The 21346-nt window shown below is 42.2% G+C and overlaps 1 protein-coding gene across 1 annotated transcript in view; it reads left to right on the top strand.

Moving 5' to 3' along the window:
* Window positions 1-623: 623 nt before the first annotated feature.
* Window positions 624-21346, top strand: part of LOC146833112 (complement C3-like) — a 1368049-nt gene continuing 1347326 nt past the window's right edge. The window contains exon 1 of the mRNA XM_085600736.1: window positions 624-801. Coding sequence (XP_085456862.1) covers window positions 731-801 — 71 coding nt within the window. The 5' untranslated portion in view covers window positions 624-730. The remainder of the gene's footprint in view (window positions 802-21346) is intronic.

Here is a 21346-nt window from a genome sequence, read left to right on the forward strand (position 1 = left end):
AAAAGGAGATTACAAGCTGCACAGTGAGAAACCTTTCCCCATCCGGGACTCAACAATGAGCAGCATTTGTGACAATGAGCAGAGCTGATTAGTTACTAATGTAGTGACAATGGTGGTAGGTCTTGATTTGTTTTAAAGTAGTAAATAACTTTTGGATTGAACACAGTATAAAAGGGATGGAGTACCCCTTGCCATATACTATAGGTATACTGCAAGTAACCGAGGAGTTCCTTGACCATAAAGAGGAACAAGTCTGAAGGCCGAGGTCCTTTATAAGGTCACGAACTCTGATGTATAACATGATATTGTAATGTGTATGCTTTTTGGATGAATTGCATTGAAACATTTTTGAACAGACACCCAGCCACCTCAGTGCTATTGAATTAAGCTCTGCTGTGCTCAGCCAGATAGTCCATATAAAATGGAGACAACAGGGCAGAGTTCAGGGCCACATCGTGTCGGCTTGACGGGAAGTCCCTGGTGGGCAGCAAATATTTCATCAAGGTGCTGCTTTTCACCTCAGAGTTGCCTAACACTATGTGCACAAGCTCTCTCTATTCTGTGTATTTTGCAGCGACCTTTGGATGACCATCAGAAAATGACGAGCCTCTCTGGTCAGTTATTCAGGCAGCAGCCTCAAAGAGGGGATGATGGAGTGGGAAAGACACAATGTTTTGGGATTATAAAAAGGCGCTTTCTCACAGTGCCCTCACATTCCTCGCCTGGCACCATGAGTTCTTGTGTTCTTCTGCTCCTGCTTTGCACTTGGGCATGCCCCCCAGTAGTCCAAGCTCGACAATTGTAAGTTTCTTTTTTTATTTTTTATTTTCCCTCAAGTATTTGTTTTTCAAGATCAGAATATTATGTTATGTTTTTGCCACCTTGTCTGATATGACACCATCAGTTAGGACTGGCTTTTCAGCACATAGAGCTTTATATGGTGGGGTATTTCGACACAGAACTTGTCAAAAATATTTAGCAAGGTTCCATAACTACATTTTTGAAGTCATCCTCCATTGTTGGACTTCTAATTAAACCACGAATAACATTTTAGGGGCACCTTTGTTCCATTGTAAACACATGGTAGTCAGTAGTTGAGGGAGGCAGTGGGCGAAATCCTTCTGATTTATGTCCTTAAACTCTGAGAGCAAAAGAGGTTCAACAGAGCAGCAATTGAGATCTGTATGAGTTAGTGACAGGTGGGCGCAGACATTGCAGTGATTGTCACGTACACAGAGGGGCATCAAGCAAAGAAACAGGATCAGGTAAAGAATACTTCTGATGCCCCAGGTCTACTAGCCATAATTTAACAAAATCCACTAAATGGAAGTGTTTTACTCCCTGATTTATAGTCAGGGCCACTTGTATTATGGGATGATTTTTGCATAAGTATAGATTTGCCAGATTGATCACATAATCCATCATCTACCGCATAATCTGCAGATTTTAACAAAATAATATTGTTTCTATCTTAACCCTAAACGGTTTACAAGCTACTAAAAACATAAAGCCACACATGTTGCTGCATGGTGGAAGGCCCTTTGCAAAGCTGGTCTGGTCACCTTCCTTTTGCTCACTGCGATATTTGGGTGTTAAACCGGTACTAATGAGGTGGAACCAATGCCCAGACAGTGTTACCACATTTAAAAATGATGAAATAATGAAGTTATACTATTACAAAATGTGTATTATCCTGCTAAATATTTATTTTCTTGCCGCATAATTTACTCAAACCTGCCACATGATTCCAGTGGCACTACTTATAGTTGGATTGTTTCCACTTGGATGCATTTTAAAACGTCAAAAAAAGAATTAACAGGAGCACCGTTTAGGCCTCTGCTCAAAATGTGAGGATGAAATTGCAAGTGCCAAGATCCTTACCCATCTTTTTCTTTCTTTCTTTCTTTTTTTCTGTTTTTCTTTCTTTCTTTCTTTCTTTCTTTCTTTCTTTCTTTCTTTCTTTCTTTCTTTCTTTGTTTGTTTCTTTCTTTCTTTCTTTCTTTCGAGTGTCAGCTTCAGGTAACTTAGATGAGCTGGGAAAGCAGTGCCACTATGATTACGCTAGGCAGATCAATGAGCACCTTCTTTTGTTATGTTCAGCAGCTCTCAAAGTGGTCGATGATATTTGGGGTAAGAACTATTGCAAAGACTTGTGCTATAGGAACGGTAAGGCTGTGCTGTATGTAGGAAATTTGAAGGAGGTTACAAGCTGCACAGTGAAAATTCTTCCCCTATCTAAGACTCAACAACGTCTGTCATTTGTGACATTGAGCTGACCTAGTTAGTTTGTAATGTATTTACAAAGCCGGTAGATCTGGATTTTTTTTAAAGAAGTAAATAACTATTGAGTTTAACATAGTATGTACAGGATAAAGTATCCCCTGCTGTACATTATAAGATATTGCAGGTAACCAAGGAAATCCTTTCCCAGAAAGAGGAAAGGGGCCAAACGCTGAGTTCCTTATAGAGACATGGAACTCTGAGGTGACTTGCAATTTCCTTATACTGTATGGCGGGTGTACTTTATCCCTTACATATATGGTCACACCATCCCCCTCCCTCAAACCACTTACATTTCTGGTATTGCTCTTTCATATGAATGAGATAGGATGTTTGCAAACATGAATAATAAAAGTAGTGCCTCTAGTGCAAAGTTTCAAACCCCAAAGGCAGTTAGATATCTGTTGCGAACAGATATTAGAATCCTTTTAATACAAGTAAGATTAAAAAAGCTGTACAAATGTGTAGAAACATACAAAGAGATTCCATCTTTCATATAATTAGCTAAGGAGTGCCAAACAAAACATAATTATGTTCCCATAAATATCTCCATTCTGCTTATTAGTTTTGACCATCCAAAAAAGTGCATAAATGGAAAAGGCAAGGTTTCCATTTCATTTTTTAAACTGAAGATTTAATTATGCTCCATGCCTTGCCTTTGCTCCTGGCGACTAGCACTAGCATCAGGCATTGTGACTTCAAAACATAACTGTAATAAGTTATGACAGATGAGTGGCTATGTCACGTCTAGAGATGTCATAAGTCACCTGCTAAATAAGGGATAAAGTACCCCCTGCCATATATTATAGGGCAATTGCAAGTCACTGAGGGGTTCAAGAGTGTATAGAGGAATGAGGCCAAAGGTCGAGTTCCTTTATAAGGTTATGAATCTCCAAGCTGTCTTGCAATATCCTTACCAAGGGCAGCAGATGGTACTTTATCCCATATAATACATGGTCACACAATCACCTTTCACACAGACCACTTAAAACATAGGTGCAGAGGTCTTTCATATGAAAGAGAAAGCATGTTTGCAAACATGAAGAATAAAAAAAGAAGATCTAGGGCAAAATTAAACACATCAAAAACCTGTTAGATATTTGTTTCAAAAAGATATTTAAAAAAGTTTAATACAAGTCAGGTTTTTTTTTAAGGAAAAGCTGCAGAAGCTCAGAATATGTAGAAACATGCAGAAATATTCGAATTTTTCTATAATTAACTAAGGAATGCAAAAGATAATCATGTTCTTTCTGCTAGTCTCTGTAACCTAGAAAAATAGAGCAGACAAAAGAAAAGCAACATTTAATTTTTCTTGCTTCAAAAAGCTGCTCCGTGACTGCCTTTCACCTTGGCTTCTGGCAGCAGTTATTGTGACATCAGAACTCGACTGCAATAACTTATTACAGTTGAGATCTGACTTTGTTTTGTCATAATCATCGACTGGGTGCCTCACAAGTAGGAATTATAAAGAAATTAGAGACTGGCATTTGTACAGCAGTTGCTGAATTCCATGCATTATAAGAAAATTAGACACTTTATACAAGGATTGCAGGCTCCCATGTATTAAACATTTTTTTATAGGTATTGTATGTGTAAAGGTGTCTTAGGGAAAACAGTTCTGGTGTTTATTAGTTGCTTTGGAGCTGGCAGGGATTGAAGAACCATGGTTCCTCAAGTCCTGCCCTGTGTTTCTGAGCCGGTACAATAAGATTTCTTAGAAGTTCTGAAATGCTTTTAATAAGACATCAGTGGTATTCTCAGTGAATCTATACTACATCCATTTCAGAGCTTCTGCACTTCACACCAAGTATGATAAAATCCTAATGTTATATATGTATGTTTAGCATGTATATATATGGAGTTCACATAGTACAAACCTAACCAAAAGGCAGTGGAGTCTTGTACAGGGTCCAGGATAACCACACGGTGGCTAGAGGTGTAGCTGGTTTCTTAGAGCAAGATTGGACTGTTACTGCATCATGATGTATATTCCTTTAAAGAGGTGAGTATTGCTCCCTAAATTGTAGCATTTTTAGGGCAGTCCTGCTGGATACAAGGATGTTGTTCCATGGCATGCATGGATAGTTACAGAATGTCTATTGCCTTGTTTTTCCTTTCTTACAGTTCTCCATCTCCAGTCTGATTGTGTGCTAGCTATGGGTGTGACGAAAGCCACCTGAGATGGTGAGCTTGTCAGCCAGATGGGCAGGCGCCAGTCTTGATGGCTTTGCTGATGCTTCAGCTGGTTTTGAAAGTGGTGCAGGCTGGCATGGGCTGCCAGTTACGTTCTATCAGGGTGGGGGTGATGTGGACACATTTCTTCAGGACCTTGATGTGTGTTCCCGCATCAGAGACGTTTTAAGGCAGGGGCAAGTGAGCTCTGGCCCAGGACCCCATCCTTGTAAGGGGCCCCCTGATAGAGCCAGCTTTGTTCTGCAAAGAGCCTTGCCCTGAGGACCCTGAATGATTTTTAAACAGATTGTTCTAAATAAAAAAATTCTATCATTTATTTTGACTGTGTGAGTCTATTACAGACATTTTGCAGACAAAATGGGTTTATATTTCATGCAACATCCATTTAAATTTTTTAATTTAGATGAATACAGGACCTCACATATGAATAATGGAAAGGTGTGACAGAATTTATTTGCAGTAATATTAATAAGCTGCTGCTGTGTTACAATACTGAAAACACACATCACTATCCCTGAAAATCAGATGTACACACATTTAGAATTTGATCAAAGAGGGCTTGAAAGAGCTGAAACGGGATCATAAAATCAGAGGTTTGAACAGGGGTCCTCAAAATACATTTGGCCAAGGGCCTCCAAAATCCTTAAAACGTCCCTGTCCTGCATGTAATATATCCTTAATGGGGGGGGGGGGTGGAGTCTGAAAGGCCGTGACGCAAGGGACTGCCACTCTCCAGGTGTGAAAGTATTAAGTCTTGAACAGTAGTTCTAAATTCGCTTTGAGTAATGATTTCACTTTATTTAGCAGAGAGATCTGGTACCAAGCTGTTTTAGTGTTCTTGTAGAATTGTTCCTTTAGTGCAAGATCAGCGTCCAGGGCAAATGTGAGAGACCAAGCATCGTGTGAAAGTTGGTGCTTGAATATGTTCAGATTCCTATCTTTGAGTCAGGTTTAGATTAGGTGTGGCTTGTTGTTCTTGGCAAAGAGAAGCATTTTTTCTTTGGGTGTGGTTAAGCTTCAGGAAGATAGATAGAATTATTGTTCGGATCCAGACATATGGGGAGAGGATGTGGCCTCAGGACTAGGGCGGTTGACCTCAAATCTGGGGAATCGAGTTCGAGTCTCCAACAGACGGTCAACATCCTGGGTTTCTTTCCAAATCACTTAATCTCCCCGTGCCTAACAAAATATCACACATGATCCTATGTAACGCAACTGGTGCTCTTGTAAAGCGCTCTGATACCTTCCTGTCATGTTTGCTCTATATAAAACTCCGAAAAAACAAAAGAAAAAAAATCTAGCTTCTGAAATCTTCATTCTTGAATCCAATTAGATTTTATTTTGTAAACAACTTTACACCTTTGTTTTTTCTTCTGCTTTGGTTCTTTGAGTGAAATTCAGGCAGTTCTTTCATTAGTGCCCCACGCGGTAACAGTACCATTATTCCACCTTCAGGTCCTGAACATAATTGCAGAGATGCTGCACTTCCCACCATGACTGTTTTGTGTTTATTGGAACAATTCATGCACTTTTCAACAGGACTGCAGTACTTTTAAAGGCGTGGTAGCAGTACTTCTCAGAAGTGTTTTTTCTGCTTCCTTTAATGGGACAACAGAAGCCCTTCTCGCCATGTCTGCTGAACATTTGGTGGGACTTTAACCAAACTCTTCAGTAGAGCGATCAGACGTTTCAGAGAACAGTGCATTTTGATTGAATATATGGACACGTAGAAAAGTGTTCCTGTGGTAAATAAAAATTCCTTTACCGGGACTGAATTTGATACAGAAACATTATAAAATAGCTCAGTAAAATGAGAGGCAGAATCCGTGATATTAGAGTTTCGGAATGGGCTTTATTCCAATAATCGATTATAATCGGATGCTTCAAGTTCCATCGCCACGGGGGTTCAGGAAGTGAAGTACATACTTTATTGACAAGAAGTAACTTTTATAGTACATACATTATAATGAAGTGAATACAGTAGGCGTAACAATTGATAAGGACATTGACGTTTGGTCTGCGTAACCGAAAATGGGTGTAATAATGAGTAAAAAGGAACATGATTGGTTATGATGTAATACATAGGTGGATCTATAAGATAATACTTGGCATAGATGCGCGCGCAGCAGTATGACGTGTAATTGACGTGTAACTAGGGGGTGACGGGGACTTGACATTTAGCTCTATATGTGGAGACGAGAAGTCTGGGGGGTCAAGTCAACCTAATCCCAAATCATATCTAACATCCTATGTTTAAAGAACTATGTTATCCATAAAAGAAGGACTCTCGGACAGAATCTATTCTATACTGACTGTGCGTGCGTGTACAAGCGTCTAAGTGTCTACACTGAATGCGAGGGGGTAGGAATATTCCATGGTAACAGGGCTATGAATTACTTGCATGAGGACAGAGAAGATGGGCCTTTTTGCTTGGTAACTGGAAGAATGTTTACTTAAACTACTAGGCAGGAATGCATCGGCTGAGGGGGAAGCAGATAATTCGAAGGTGAAATACAGTTCTTGGCAGAGAGTAGGCTGATGTCAGGCTTCGTGAGCCGCGCAGAGAATGAGACAAAGTTCATGGTCACAGATGCAGGCTCGGACTGGAGCTTTCAGAGGCAGAAGGCAAGAGGAGTTTTGATGACAGAATCAGGGCCTACTTGCCTGGACTGTAAAGTGGCAAAAGTGAACCATATAAAGCCGGTGGCCTTTCATATTTAGGAATGGAATATCCGGCCTATTCATGGCGGATCTGTCAAAGGACATGTTGACGGTGGACGCACATGTATTTGCGTCTTCATAACTGGAACTGGAGGGAACATACATGTACTTGTGACATGCACATGGAACCGTTGGGGTCCAAGATAGGGGACATAACTGACCAGAAAAATCCATATTTCCACATTCCCTCCTTGTCCCCTACTTGCCCTTCAAGAGATATCAATCTTCATCAATCCATTGATCTGTTCATATAGCATCATTTGTTCTTCTTTCTTCTTCCGGGATCTTGAATGAAAATCTTGATGTGGAATGCACGATGTGGCACACAGACCACAAATCGCTGGTCCACATTGTAGACATAGACAGCAACTGAATAGTATGAGAAGGCCAATACCTAGGAAGGATAAAACTCTCCATCCCCAGGCTGATACCGCATTCCAAAACCAACTGGACCAAGTCCAAGTGCCTGGGTTCTGGTGTATCTGGCTTACAATCCTATGAAGGCGAGTGATGGCTTTATATACAGATGGCGAATTTTCTGGTATGAATACGCAGCAGCTTGATCCGATGACCCTACAAGCTCCGCCCCTATCAGCCAGGATGACGTCAAGGACAAGACGATTTTGAAGCACAACAATCCGCATAGCAGACTGCTCTTCCGTTAAATTGCCTAAGGCGGAAATAGTCTCATTCACTACTGCTTCAAGGGTTCTAGTTAATCTACGTATCAGCTTACTATTAGTAACAGTACCTATATAGGGAAAGATGCCTTTATTAAAATCTACATACTTGTCCCATGCCGTCTCAGTGTAATCGACAATGGGGAGATCTCTCCGTTCTCTGTTGTGTACTAAATGAATATTTCTGTAATAATCAGGAGGAGCTAGGAAAACAGGTGGCAAAAGGAATGCAATGTAGCAGGTACCATCCCAATCTAGGGGTAGACGCATATATGTCGTCTGACCACATATAAAGTAGGAGTGGCGGGAAGCTCTAAATGAAGATTTTCCTTGATCACTGAATTCTACTATAGTAGTGCATTTACTATGGCCCATATGTATGGAACCAACCTTTCTTACACATAATTCACCCTTCGCTGGGAATACTGACATGGTGGGTAAGACTAGTTCAATTTCAGATACGACATTTAGAATCATGAGATTAGGTGTAAAATTACCTAATCCATATACTTCATTTTCTAGATCAGTTCCTGTTCTTTTGGGGCGACCCTCCTTGTCAGGGTAACAGACCTTGAGTAAAGCTAGGTTCAGATTTCCCCATACCCAATGATCTTGGTAAACTGCTGTGTCTGAGTCTATGGAATTAATTAAACTAAACCATGCTCCACAGGAGCCATTATGTGTAAATGGATGTGGAAAGAAAGGCAGGACTCCTTCATAATTCTGATAGGGAGGGAGTCGGCCACACACCCAACAATTGGTGGCATTACTAGTCTGATGGGAATGATGTAACATACTAATGAAAGTGTTATTGAGCAGCGCAAGTCTATAAGACAATTCATGCGGAGGTAAGTCACTAAAAGAATGTTCAGCAGCAACATTATAAACATGTCTAGAAATAGGGTAATATATGTGCAACAACATACTTGTAATAATTATTAAAAGACTCAATAAAAACAAAATTAATAATGTCACTATGCAGTGGCTACGCAGTGATTTACAATACGCCTGTCGTTTCAACATTTTTCGGGTATTTTCTCTACTCAGGTCCAAGGGATACATGTCAGAGACAATTCAACCGCTTCACCTTGGAGAGGACTTAAACAATCAAATTGCTCGACTTGGTGGGCCTAAGCTTTAGTTTGTAATTTTCAGATTTGTTCGGTTCAACAAAAGGGAGTTTTGTATCAGTCTGTGAGGGAGTGCAGGGCACAATGTCTATATCCGAGGATAGTCCATGAAATTTCTTGATGTGGCTTGAATGAATCCAGCCCTTGCGGCCCTCGATCTTCACGGCTGTTCTTGTGGTCAACAGGACCAACTTGGGTGCTTTCCACCTGGGCTCCAGCTGAGTCTTTCGGTCGAAATTCCTCACAAAGACAAGATTACCCGGAACAACGTCATGGGGTTTCACCTCAGTGTTGTCGGGAAAGGCTGCAGCTACCTGTGAACGAGAAGATTGTAGTGCAGACATCAAGGAAGCCAAGTAATCTGTCAGCATATTACAGTCAATATCAGTTATTTTGCGTGGTATAGGCGTCCCCCACATATTCGGTGGTCTACCGAAGATCACCTCATACGGGGATAGCCCTGTTCGAGAGTGTGCTACCATTCTCATGTAAAAGAGTGCAACTGGTAACGCTACTACCCAGTCGACACCTTTCTCTCTGCATATTTTGGACATTCTAATTTTCAGTATCTGGTTATGTCTTTCTACGAGACCTGCTGCCTCGGGATGTCGGACACAGTGGAATTTCCACTGATATCCTAACAGAAGTGAAACGTGTTTCATTAATTCGGATGAGAACGGCTGGCCGTTATCTGAGTAAACAGCACGTGGTAAACCGTATCGTGGGAAGAATTCTCGAACCAACTGTTTGGCAGTAGTCGGGGCAGTGTAATCTGAAACCGGGTATGCCTCCGTCCAACGGGACAGAGCGCAAACAACTACGAGAACATATTTGAATCCTCGACATCGTTCCATCTGGATATAATCCATCTGGAGGACTTCAAAAGGATGATTAGGAGTATGAAATCCACCCTGTTCTACGGGAACGCTTTTTCCTGGGTTGAACTGACAACAGATCATACAGGTACGGACCTTTTGTTTTGCTGCTGCTCGTAAATGTTTATTGAACCAAATGTGTTGAATGCTGTCTAGCATAGCTTTTTCTCCTAGATGTGCTGGACTATGTATAGTGTTAATTATAACTTGGACCATTGAATCAGGAAGGAACCATACAGACTTTTCCTTCATCATCCATCCTTGGTCCGTTTGGATCCCTCCTAATTCAGTCCATTTCTTTATTTCGTCTGGTGTAGCATGTGTCTGTATGTCAATTACGTCAAGAGTAGGATCTTTAACTGTCATACAATGTGCCGGTGTCGGGACTATTGTCTTTGTCATATCGGGGGTTTGAGTTTGAGCAGTCAGTTTAGCTGTTCTGTCGGCTAGATCATTGCCTTGGGAAATGATATCAGTAACCTTTGTATGGGCCTTACATTTCATAATTGATATTTCAGTGGGTAGATGTATTGCATCTAATAATGCATGAATGAGGGGTCCGTGCTGAATGTGGGCACCGTGGGAAGTTAAATAACCTCTCTCTCGCCACAGCACGCCGAAGTCATGTACAACTCCGAATGCATAACGTGAATCGGTGTATATGTTGACTTTTTTATTCATGGCTTGAATACAGGCTTGTGTCAGAGCGATAAGTTCTGCGGCTTGAGCTGACAAAGTATTTATACGATTAGTTTCAATGACCTCAGTATCTGTTGTGACTGCGTAGGCGGCTACTAACTCTCCTGTACTTGTTCTCATGCATGAACCATCTACATACAAGGTCAGGTCTGGATCTGACAATGGGACATCTGTCAAGTCTTGTCTGGGTTTTGTCGTTATAGTAATAACTTCAATACAGTCGTGGGCTAGTGGGTCTGTTCCGACTACTGGTAAAAGTGTGGCAGGATTCAATGTGTTACAGCGTCTGATTTCTATATGTGGCTGAAACAATGTAAGCTCGTATCCTGTAAGTCGCGCTATAGTCAAGTGTTGTGTTTGCGTTCTATTTACAAGAACCTCTACTGCGTGTGGTACTTGAACTGTCAATGGATGTCCTAACACTATGGCATCGCTTTGTCTGATTGCTAAAGCTGTTGCTGCTACTGATTTTAGGCATGCAGGCAAAGCCTGAGCTACGGGATCTAATGTACTAGAAAAATAAGCACATGGTTTGTGTGCTCCTGCTTGTTCCTGTGTGAGTACTGACAAGGCAGTACCTTCGCGTTCTGTAACAAAGAGTGTAAACTGTTTTCTGTAACATGGCGTTGCTAAAACGGGTGCTTGACATAAAGCTTTCTTTAAGCTTTCAAAAGCTTGTGTGTGTTCCTGAGTCCAAGGGAGAACAGTCGGTGTGGCTGCCTCCTGTGTGGTTAACTGAATGAGTGGTTTTGCTAGAAATGCATACTGAGGGATCCACTGCCTACAATATGAAGTGAGGCCTATGAAAGCCCGCACCTCCTTTTGTGTCTTGGGTATTGACATGTTAGCTATTAACTGAATGCGGTCGGGTGTAAGCTGCCTTCCCTCCTTGTCCAGCGAGTGTCCAAGATAAACAACTCGCTGGACACAGAATTGCAGCTTAGAAGGGGACACCTTGTGCCCCTTTTCGGCTAGAAATTGTAAAACTGTCAGTGATGCTTTTTCACATTTGAGTTCGCTTCGGGCGGTGATCAGCAGATCATCGACGTATTGAAGCAGAGCAGTGTTAACTGGCATGTGGATACTGTCAAGTTCTCGTTTCAGTGCTTGGCTATAGATGCTGGGGCTTTCTGTAAATCCTTGAGGTGCGCGGGTGAATTTAAAGCTACGCCCATTTAAACTAAATCCGAACAAATATTGGCTTTCTGGATCTATTGGGACGCTGAAAAAGGCATTTTTGAGATCAATTACAGTAAAGAATGTTGCTTCGGAATCAATAGCTGTCAATAATGACGAGATATCTGGGACCACAGGAAATTGTGGCACAATGCATTTGTTTAACTCGCGCAGATCAATAACCAATCGATATACTGGCGGCGCTGTAGGATCTGTTCGTTTAAGAATCGGAATTATCGGTGAATTACATACATTGGAGTCTGTTTCTACAACTACTCCTTGGGCAATAAGCTCGTCAATGATTTGTAGTAAAGCCGTTACAGCATCTGGTGGTAGCTTGTATTGTCGCATTCGTGGTAGCACCACTCCTGCCTTTAGGGTGACTCGATATGGTGTAATATTCATGCAACCAACATCAGTAGGGCCTTGTGCCCATAGATGTGTAGGTAAAATCTGCAGTCGGGGATCCATGTCTCTAGATACATAGTGACCTTTAAAATCACGTAAAAACAACCTTACTCCTTCCGGAGAACAACATATTATGGCTCCTAGGGCTTTCAACGTTTTTATTCCTAACAAGTTTTCTGGACATGATTTAGTAAGCAATAAATCTGTAGTTCGGGTCAGAGGTCCTATCGTAAGTGGAAGAGGCTGTGACACTTCATTAACAATAGGTTTTCCTGAAAAACCAAGGGAAATATTCTGTGAGCCTGAGAGGGGTGCCCCTGGGACTTCACTACGTTTTATAGTTGTTCGACTTGCCCCTGTATCGAGTAAAAATTTTCTATCTTGACCTAATAATTCACTATGTACATAAGGTCCTTCTTGATCTACAGGAATCTCGATAAGGGGTAAGTCAACTTCCCTCTCTAGGCTAGTTCATGCGTAACGTTGATACTCCGGATATTCATACTGTGCAGTCTGATACATTTGTCGTGTTGTTGTCTGTGTGGCAGCAGCAGGCAACGGTGGTGCAGCTGGCACAAACTGTATTGGCTGTTGTGCGGCTGGCATGGCCTGGGCATGCTGCGTAGCTCCTTGTTCATTCTGATCTTGTCTTAGTGGCCGTGATCTTTCTTGTGTTTTACCTATGGCGATATTATGTTTTAAAACTGGACAGTCGTGTACGTAATGACCTGGCTTTTTACAATAATTGCATGTCCCTTTTACAGGTCCTGCTGAATCGGAATGTGTCATACCCTTTTTATGTCCTTCAGCTGGAACTGTCTGGGAAACTAGCATTTTCATTTTCGTGTCTCTCATGCGTCTGTGTTCATGTTCTTGTTCCTCTTTAATTCTATTGTGGTGGTACTGTAACATTTGTAACATTTGTGGTGGAGTGTTACCTTGCCAGGTACTCTCGAATTTTAATACTCTATTCTTTACTGGGGGCAAGGCATTTTCCACTAATTTTGTTACAAACAGATGCGGGTATGATTCGCTACTTGCTCTTATGCCACTATTTATACCAAAACATTTCTCGAATCGGGCATAGTAATCGCTAGTGTCTTCATCTTGCTTCTGTTTACAGGCTGAAATTGTACCCCAATCTTCCTTTTTCGTAGTTAATAAACGTGGCAGTACCTGTACTAGTAGACCTGGTAGTGCTTTAGTTTTGTCCCCAAGCCCCGAACCTGGACCTCGGGCCCTTTCTTCTGCTTCTAATGCTGACCATTCTATCTTTTGATCACCTACCTCCCACTCTTTTTCCTTGAGTTTCTCATAAATGCCAGCAGGCATCAACACCTTTAATATTGTCATGATGTCGGGGTAGGTATACTCTCCCATGAGTAACATGTCTTTAATTTCTCGGTGAAAACCCGCTGGGTCCTTGTCATGACTGGGTACTACTTTCTTCATTTCTAACAATTCTATTTTCGATATAGGTGTATATACAAATACACGTTTAAACTGATTGTCCTCGCCTTTTATTGGGTGTACTTCTCGTAAGGGATTCTGTCTATCCAGGTGATACGTGGTTCTTTCCTTGACAGGCAATGAGACATGCTCTGAGCATACAAAAAGAATATACTGTTTTCTAGATACTAGAATTTCTTTAATTAATTTGGTACCTGGACCTCTCCATTTATTCATAAGCAATTCAGTCAATATGTCAGGTAAGGGACCAGGGTCCGAATGCTGACTCTGATATAGTATAATGAGTTGTTGAATCATATAAATCCCAGCTAACCTCTGCTCATCTGGGGTGAGATTCAAAAATGTGCGTACTACTGTCTCATCACTATATTTTCCGGGACTGTCCACCCAATGGACAGCTGCCCTTGCTAAATCTTGTTCATCCATAGAATCGAGAAAATGATAACCCCTTCGTTCTCGGAGTAGTTTGTCGGCGGTTTGGAACGAATGCTCGTTAGACCTTATGTTAATTATAGGTATTTGGAAATTCCTGTCATTATCTGGACATATTGGACGTATTGGGTCAGTATGCCATCTAGTCTGATTCCTATTACAAGATCTTCCTCTACCTACATAGGCTATGGTGTCTGACTGTCCGGCGGGCAGTCCTGACCCTTCTTCCTCGCTTTGCTCGAACTCGTCTGTCTCTAATCTCTCTTCGTGTAGGCGTTCTATTTCTTTACGGATCTTTCGGCACATTGCTATTATACAATTTTGCTTATCGTGTCTCCCTTCTGATATATTCTGGCTCCATTTTGTAAGAATTTTCATTGCTTCCGGATCTACCCCCGGTCGGTCTTGATTTCTGATCACACAGTTTATGAGGAAACGCAACAGTTCCCCCTGTATCTCTACTTTCTGGTATTCCATAGCTCTGTTAATACATTCTGGATCTCGCCCTGTTTGAACAAAATGATATATTTTATCTAGATGCGCAGTCATTCCTGGTAGCTTCGCTAAATACCCTGCGGCTCGTCTAATACGTAATGATGCCAGGATCATTTCGTCCTCTTTACCGAGCACCGGGTCATATCTACAATCTATAAGAAGTTCCTTAAGCGTACGATCACTTACGAATTTGGGTGTACGTGAATGCGCTGACTCTTGGAAAATAAGTTTATTTATTCTAGGTGGCGTAGAAAAAATATTGGTAGCACCTCCCGTGGCCCCGTCTGGGGCGTCGGGTGTGAAAGGATTCGTCGAACGTGACACAGCAACTATAGGCGTGGACTCAGCTATAGAAGTGCCTGTAGGAACAGATGCAGAAACAGATGTGCTTGCCGGAACTTGTGACTCGATTTGTTGCTGTAGGGATACGGGTGCTGGATCTTGGCGTTGGACCTCCCTGGTATGCGGTCTACGTGGGACGGAATTAGCATACTCGGGAGCTGCGTCATCTAAATATGAGGAAAGAAAAACATCTTCTGCGGTTCTAGGATGCCCCTTAGGATGTACCTTGATTGGGAATAATGGGGGTGGCAAGTCTTTCGGTATCTCTGGAGTAGCCTTAGGTAATCCTTCGGCCAGAAGGGGATACATACCATTCATAAGGGCATTTCTTTGTCTGTCTACTTGTTCTGATTTCACTCGGATACCTTCCTTAATTAATAGATTGTCTTGAACTTTGCTTGAACTTTCCTTACTCTTCTCTTCCTGCCTACGTGCTTTTTCCGTACGTCTATGAGATTCTTTACGCCATAACTCAACGGCGTCTTTCTGTGACTGTCTGACTTTCCTTTTCCATAACTCTTCCTCGACTTTCATGATGCACTCTGCATCCCAGGTTCCCGCTGCGGGCCATCTCTGACTTTCTGGTAATCCCTTGGTGTAGTCTACCCATAAATCAAGAAATAATATAGCGTCTAAGCCATGTTTGTGATACATGAAGTGCCCTGGTGTATCCCTAGGAGGAATAGGGACGGCTTCTTCAAGTACCCCCTTTCTAGTAGTGATCTGTCTTAATTTCGAGAAGAGCGGCATATTGACAATCTGATCTGATACTTAATCTTGAACACACTAAATACAAAAGCACAATAATGGACAACCATTCATACCACAATATGCAGGACGTTTAACACATTAAACATTAAAACATTAAACCTTTAACTGAAACAACAATGATGATCGTCTGCATAACTAAATCACCATGCTTAATTCTTGACACTTACTAGATACTTCGGAATACTTGATATACTGCTAAACAGTACAGATACACTGCTAAAACAGTGCAGACCGGATTTGTGTACCCAAACCCGTCTTGACCGGCACAACCTATGTGCACGTCAGAAATGCCTCCCCAGTAATGGTACTCACCGGGTAGCTTCGGAAACGGAAGGCCTCGGTAACTTGAACTTGAACCGGACTGGACTCGACTCGCCTCGTCGGAAACTGGGCTTGACTTCGAACTGGTGGGTCTCTGTGTACCTCGGATCTTGCTCTCTCAGCTAGGCTCTGGTCGGGATACTTCGCACTTCTCACCGCCTCGTCTGGGTGTTGATCGCAGTCTCAGTCGCCCCCGCTTGACCGGAGGGAGATACAGGAAATCCTGCTGGTACGCGTTATTGTCCGTCCAGCTGTGGCAGGAGACCGGGCCTGCAACTCACCGCCGGCGCGTGAGATGAGAAAGTGTCCCTGTTCGGGCGCCATCATGTGGTAAATAAAAATTCCTTTACCGGGACTGAATTTGATACAGAAACATTATAAAATAGCTCAGTAAAATGAGAGGCAGAATCCGTGATATTAGAGTTTCGGAATGGGCTTTATTCCAATAATCGATTATAATCGGATGCTTCAAGTTCCATCGCCACGGGGGTTCAGGAAGTGAAGTACATACTTTATTGACAAGAAGTAACTTTTATAGTACATACATTATAATGAAGTGAATACAGTAGGCGTAACAATTGATAAGGACATTGACGTTTGGTCTGCGTAACCGAAAATGGGTGTAATAATGAGTAAAAAGGAACATGATTGGTTATGATGTAATACATAGGTGGATCTATAAGATAATACTTGGCATAGATGCGCGCGCAGCAGTATGACGTGTAATTGACGTGTAACTAGGGGGTGACGGGGACTTGACATTTAGCTCTATATGTGGAGACGAGAAGTCTGGGGGGTCAAGTCAACCTAATCCCAAATCATATCTAACATCCTATGTTTAAAGAACTATGTTATCCATAAAAGAAGGACTCTCGGACAGAATCTATTCTATACTGACTGTGCGTGCGTGTACAAGCGTCTAAGTGTCTACACTGAATGCGAGGGGGTAGGAATATTCCATGGTAACAGGGCTATGAATTACTTGCATGAGGACAGAGAAGATGGGCCTTTTTGCTTGGTAACTGGAAGAATGTTTACTTAAACTACTAGGCAGGAATGCATCGGCTGAGGGGGAAGCAGATAATTCGAAGGTGAAATACAGTTCTTGGCAGAGAGTAGGCTGATGTCAGGCTTCGTGAGCCGCGCAGAGAATGAGACAAAGTTCATGGTCACAGATGCAGGCTCGGACTGGAGCTTTCAGAGGCAGAAGGCAAGAGGAGTTTTGATGACAGAATCAGGGCCTACTTGCCTGGACTGTAAAGTGGCATAAGTGAACCATATAAAGCCGGTGGCCTTTCATATTTAGGAATGGAATATCCGGCCTATTCATGGCGGATCTGTCAAAGGACATGTTGACGGTGGACGCACATGTATTTGCGTCTTCATAACTGGAACTGGAGGGAACATACATGTACTTGTGACATGCACATGGAACCGTTGGGGTCCAAGATAGGGGACATAACTGACCAGAAAAATCCATATTTCCACATTCCGACCAAATATAATCGATCATTCATAACCCAATAAAATAATCTAGACATATATAATGACTCAGGGTTAAAGTAACTGATGTATATTTTAACTTTGCACTGTCCAGTTCAAAACTATCCCTAAAGATTGCCATCGATTGTTTTTATTCCTGGGGGGTGGTCATTAACCCATTGTTTTGCTAAGCAGAGTAGTTCTGTGACACAGGAATTTCCACTGCATGTTGTGGGGAAACAACCATCCACTCCCACCACTCCCACCTCTGTGGTCAAATGACACCTTTTTAGGTCTCGCGCCTAGCGTTGCAGTGCGCGACACTGCTCGCGCAGCAAGAGACCTCTTGTAGGGATTACAAAATCGCCCTAGGAATCGCACAAGCTCGTGCGTTTGCAATTCCTTTTGTGCCACGCTATTGGCCTTTGCGTATGTCTTTTTATTAAAGACAGCACGCAATTGGCCAAAGGTGGGCGCATTGGTCCGCCCATGGCCTATTGGTGTCTATTACGCGCACCACCAGTGACCAGTAGAAAGCAGAGCGCACAACCGCCCACTCACCATCCTCCCGCCCACTACAACCCACCGGCAAGTCTGCCTAACATGAAGCCTCGCATCAAACAGAAGCCGAGCGCTAATTCACTATGTCTGCCCTATCACAAAAGTGAAATGTTTGATATCCTTGCTCTTCTACCGTACTCCTTCTCTCAGTCTTGACCCCTCTTTTCTTCTTTCCTGGTACCAGTTTGCTTCTTTTCTGCCTCCCTCGGAGCTTTATGCCACTGTGCCGTTTATCGGATTTGAAAATGTTTCAACAAGTTAAATGCTATGCTTTGCAGCATGTACGTAAACCAGCTGAGATGTTTTATGATTATTTAAACTTATAAGCAGTAGATTATCCGCACAGATCTCTGTAACAATTGCATCAACATCCTACAAGCTGCACGTCTCACTCAAGGGGCGTGAGTAAATATGATCACATCACTCCCACCCTGATGGAATTCCATTGCCCCCCCCTCTTGGCCAGCCCGCACTATGTTCATTACCAGCTACATCATGTACAAAGCCATCACAACCAGCACATTTATCCAGCAGACAAGCTCGCCTTTCTGAGGGCTCTCGGCGCCCCACAGCCAGTAAACCACCAGACTCCATACTGAGAAGTGTGATAAAGAAAAGAAAGGACCACAGGCGATTTCCATCTATGCACCCAGGATCTTGAACAACATCCCCTTGTGCATCAGGACCTTTCAACACTGCTCCAGTTTAGGAAAGAGTAGAAGAGTCACTTCTCTAAAAAACAACAATACATCGCAATGCATTAACTGTCCACAACCCAGCTATCTTTCCTATCCCTCATTGACTTTGTGCTTGTCTTTGAACCTGTACATCTTTTTGCTAGGTTTGCGCTATACAAATACCACATACATGCATACATACATACTTACATACATATATTAACAACCTGACCAATATATTGGAAGCCTTATACTATGAGGTGCTGTATGCCCAAAGATTATGTATGTATGTATGTGTGTTCTTATATAGCGCTCGACTTACCCTTGGGCATCTCGGCGCTTGCATTGGGAACCCGTCCTGGCTTTTTCCCTGTGAGATAACCCGTACTGGGCATCCCCAAGGTGAAAGCCATCTATGTAGAACAGTGGCGGCTGCTCCCGGGAAGCAGCAGTGGGGCAGGGAGAGGGAAAGACGGGGAGGAGGGTAAAAAACACACTTACCTGCTGGCCGCCCGCCACCTCTCCTCCGTCCTCTTCCTGACTTCTTATGTGCAAACAGGAAGCAACCGGGCTCCCAGGCTCCCCATAGACAATCAGAACACTGCAATGATTGGTCTGAGCGTCATGGTCTGGTGCTCAGCCAGGTAATGGGAGCCTGGGCCTGTTCTTCACCCAGGCTGTAATGCAGCCTGGGTGAGGAACATGCAAAGTGCAAATGAATGTCTGGCCGGCCAAACATTCATGCGCACTTATATAGTACCCACTACTCCTCTCCCTACTCTGACAGCACAGCAGACCGTCCACCAAAGACGCCACAGCAGGAACAAAGAAAATGATAATAACATCAGGTTATAATCATTTTATTTTTCCTTTTTCTCACTGCAAAAAGCAGTGGGGCAACACTCCTCCGACTTCGCGGAAGAGCCGCCACTCATGTAGAAATTGCCTTACTCCTAAGCCACCTTACCAGATGGACTTGCCTAGCCTACTTTGTAGGTAAGATATCTCTATCGTCAATTTTCCCATTGTGATTAACTAAGGGCACCCAACAGCTGACAATTTTGACTCTTATTGCTTCAAACTCAGGCTTTCATTTTTTCTTATTGTGAATAAAATAAGCACAACTGAGTTGGGGACTTTAAGTCCCTTAACACGGCTACTAAACTGCAAGACTGGTACCCAGTGATAAGTCGAAAAACAAGTAAAAGTAGTCATGTGTCTGTGCATGAATCTATGTGCGTCTTTTTATTCAGCCACATTTATAACAAGCTTTTGCAATGCAATAGGTCTCACATTATTAAAGTTTGAGCTATTGGCATTGCTAAATAATGCAACACCAATAGCTCAAACTTTAATAATGCGAGACCTATTGCATTGCAAAGGCTTGTTAGCATAGTATCTGCAGCGTACTTCAGGTCTAAGCCATGTACTGCACAAATGTGGTACATACATTAAACACATGAACTAAATAATTCTCTTCCCATTTCTCACTGTTCCCTCTTTACATATAATGTTCTTTTCTCTTCTCCTTCTCTCTTTCCTTTCTCCTCTGTTCCCTGTCTCTGCACTATTTCTCTCTCAGTCTCCTCTATTCCCTGAGTTTTTTTTCAGAAGCTTTTGTTGTGCCCTCTAGCACGCTATTATCAATGCAAGTTCTCCAAGTTCAGTTGCCCTCTGGTTAATATGAAACAGGATATGCTTACCGAGGGCAGTGCAGACTGTACTTCATTACCTTTCAAGAACACATGAAACTGAGCCAAATCAAATGGACAAGTGCTCTAATCTAGACTTTCAGAAAAACAAATATAGTTAATTAAACACAAATGCAGTATTTTGACGATATCCACACATCATCTATTTCACAGAAATTAACTAAACATGTAAGAACAGACTAGGCCTTACAAGAAGCTATTTTCATTCTGTAAAAACAGAATTTTGCAAGTAAACGTCCTCTATTAATTTAACATTAGGATATATCAGGTCAAAATATATTTATTGTGGTTCTGGCACAGAACCATAAAAAAAAAGAAAAAAAAAAACTTTTAGTTTTTATGACCAATCAGTTACATTAATTTCAATTGCTGTCGAAAATACAAAAACAGGGAATCATTATAAAATTAATGAAAATAACAATGACAGTCATCCAAGTCTCATATTGCTAGTAAATATTCATGACATCATTTGATCAGCTTGCTCATTTAAATGCCTATTTTAGAAAACCTCCCCACTGCATGACTAATCGACTTTATATTTTAAAAGGGAGATGCAGTAGTCATATCGTATCTGTTCTCATTATACAATTATGGGTATTTTATAGCGATCTGGCCACCCACGTCATTACAACGATATCTTATATTTCTGAGCCAAGTTATCCCGAACCACTTCTCCAGAAATACCCATTCTAGCCGGATTCCTCTGTTCAGTGTGGAAGAAGGGTTGCTTCAGACAGATACTCACAGGAGCACACATTTGTTCTCTTCGATCTGAATACATTCTGTGTTAACATAGCCACAGATCCTCGCGCCACAGGCTGCATAAGACATACACGTAGCTTTAAACACTGTTATCATCTGGGCTGGGGTTTATACTCTAAACGAGAGGCGGGACTATGGATACCGCATTCTGAGATTCAA

The sequence above is a fragment of the Triturus cristatus genome, chromosome 4_2 (assembly GCF_964204655.1).
Source record: "Triturus cristatus chromosome 4_2, aTriCri1.1, whole genome shotgun sequence".
NCBI lineage: Eukaryota > Metazoa > Chordata > Amphibia > Caudata > Salamandridae > Triturus > Triturus cristatus.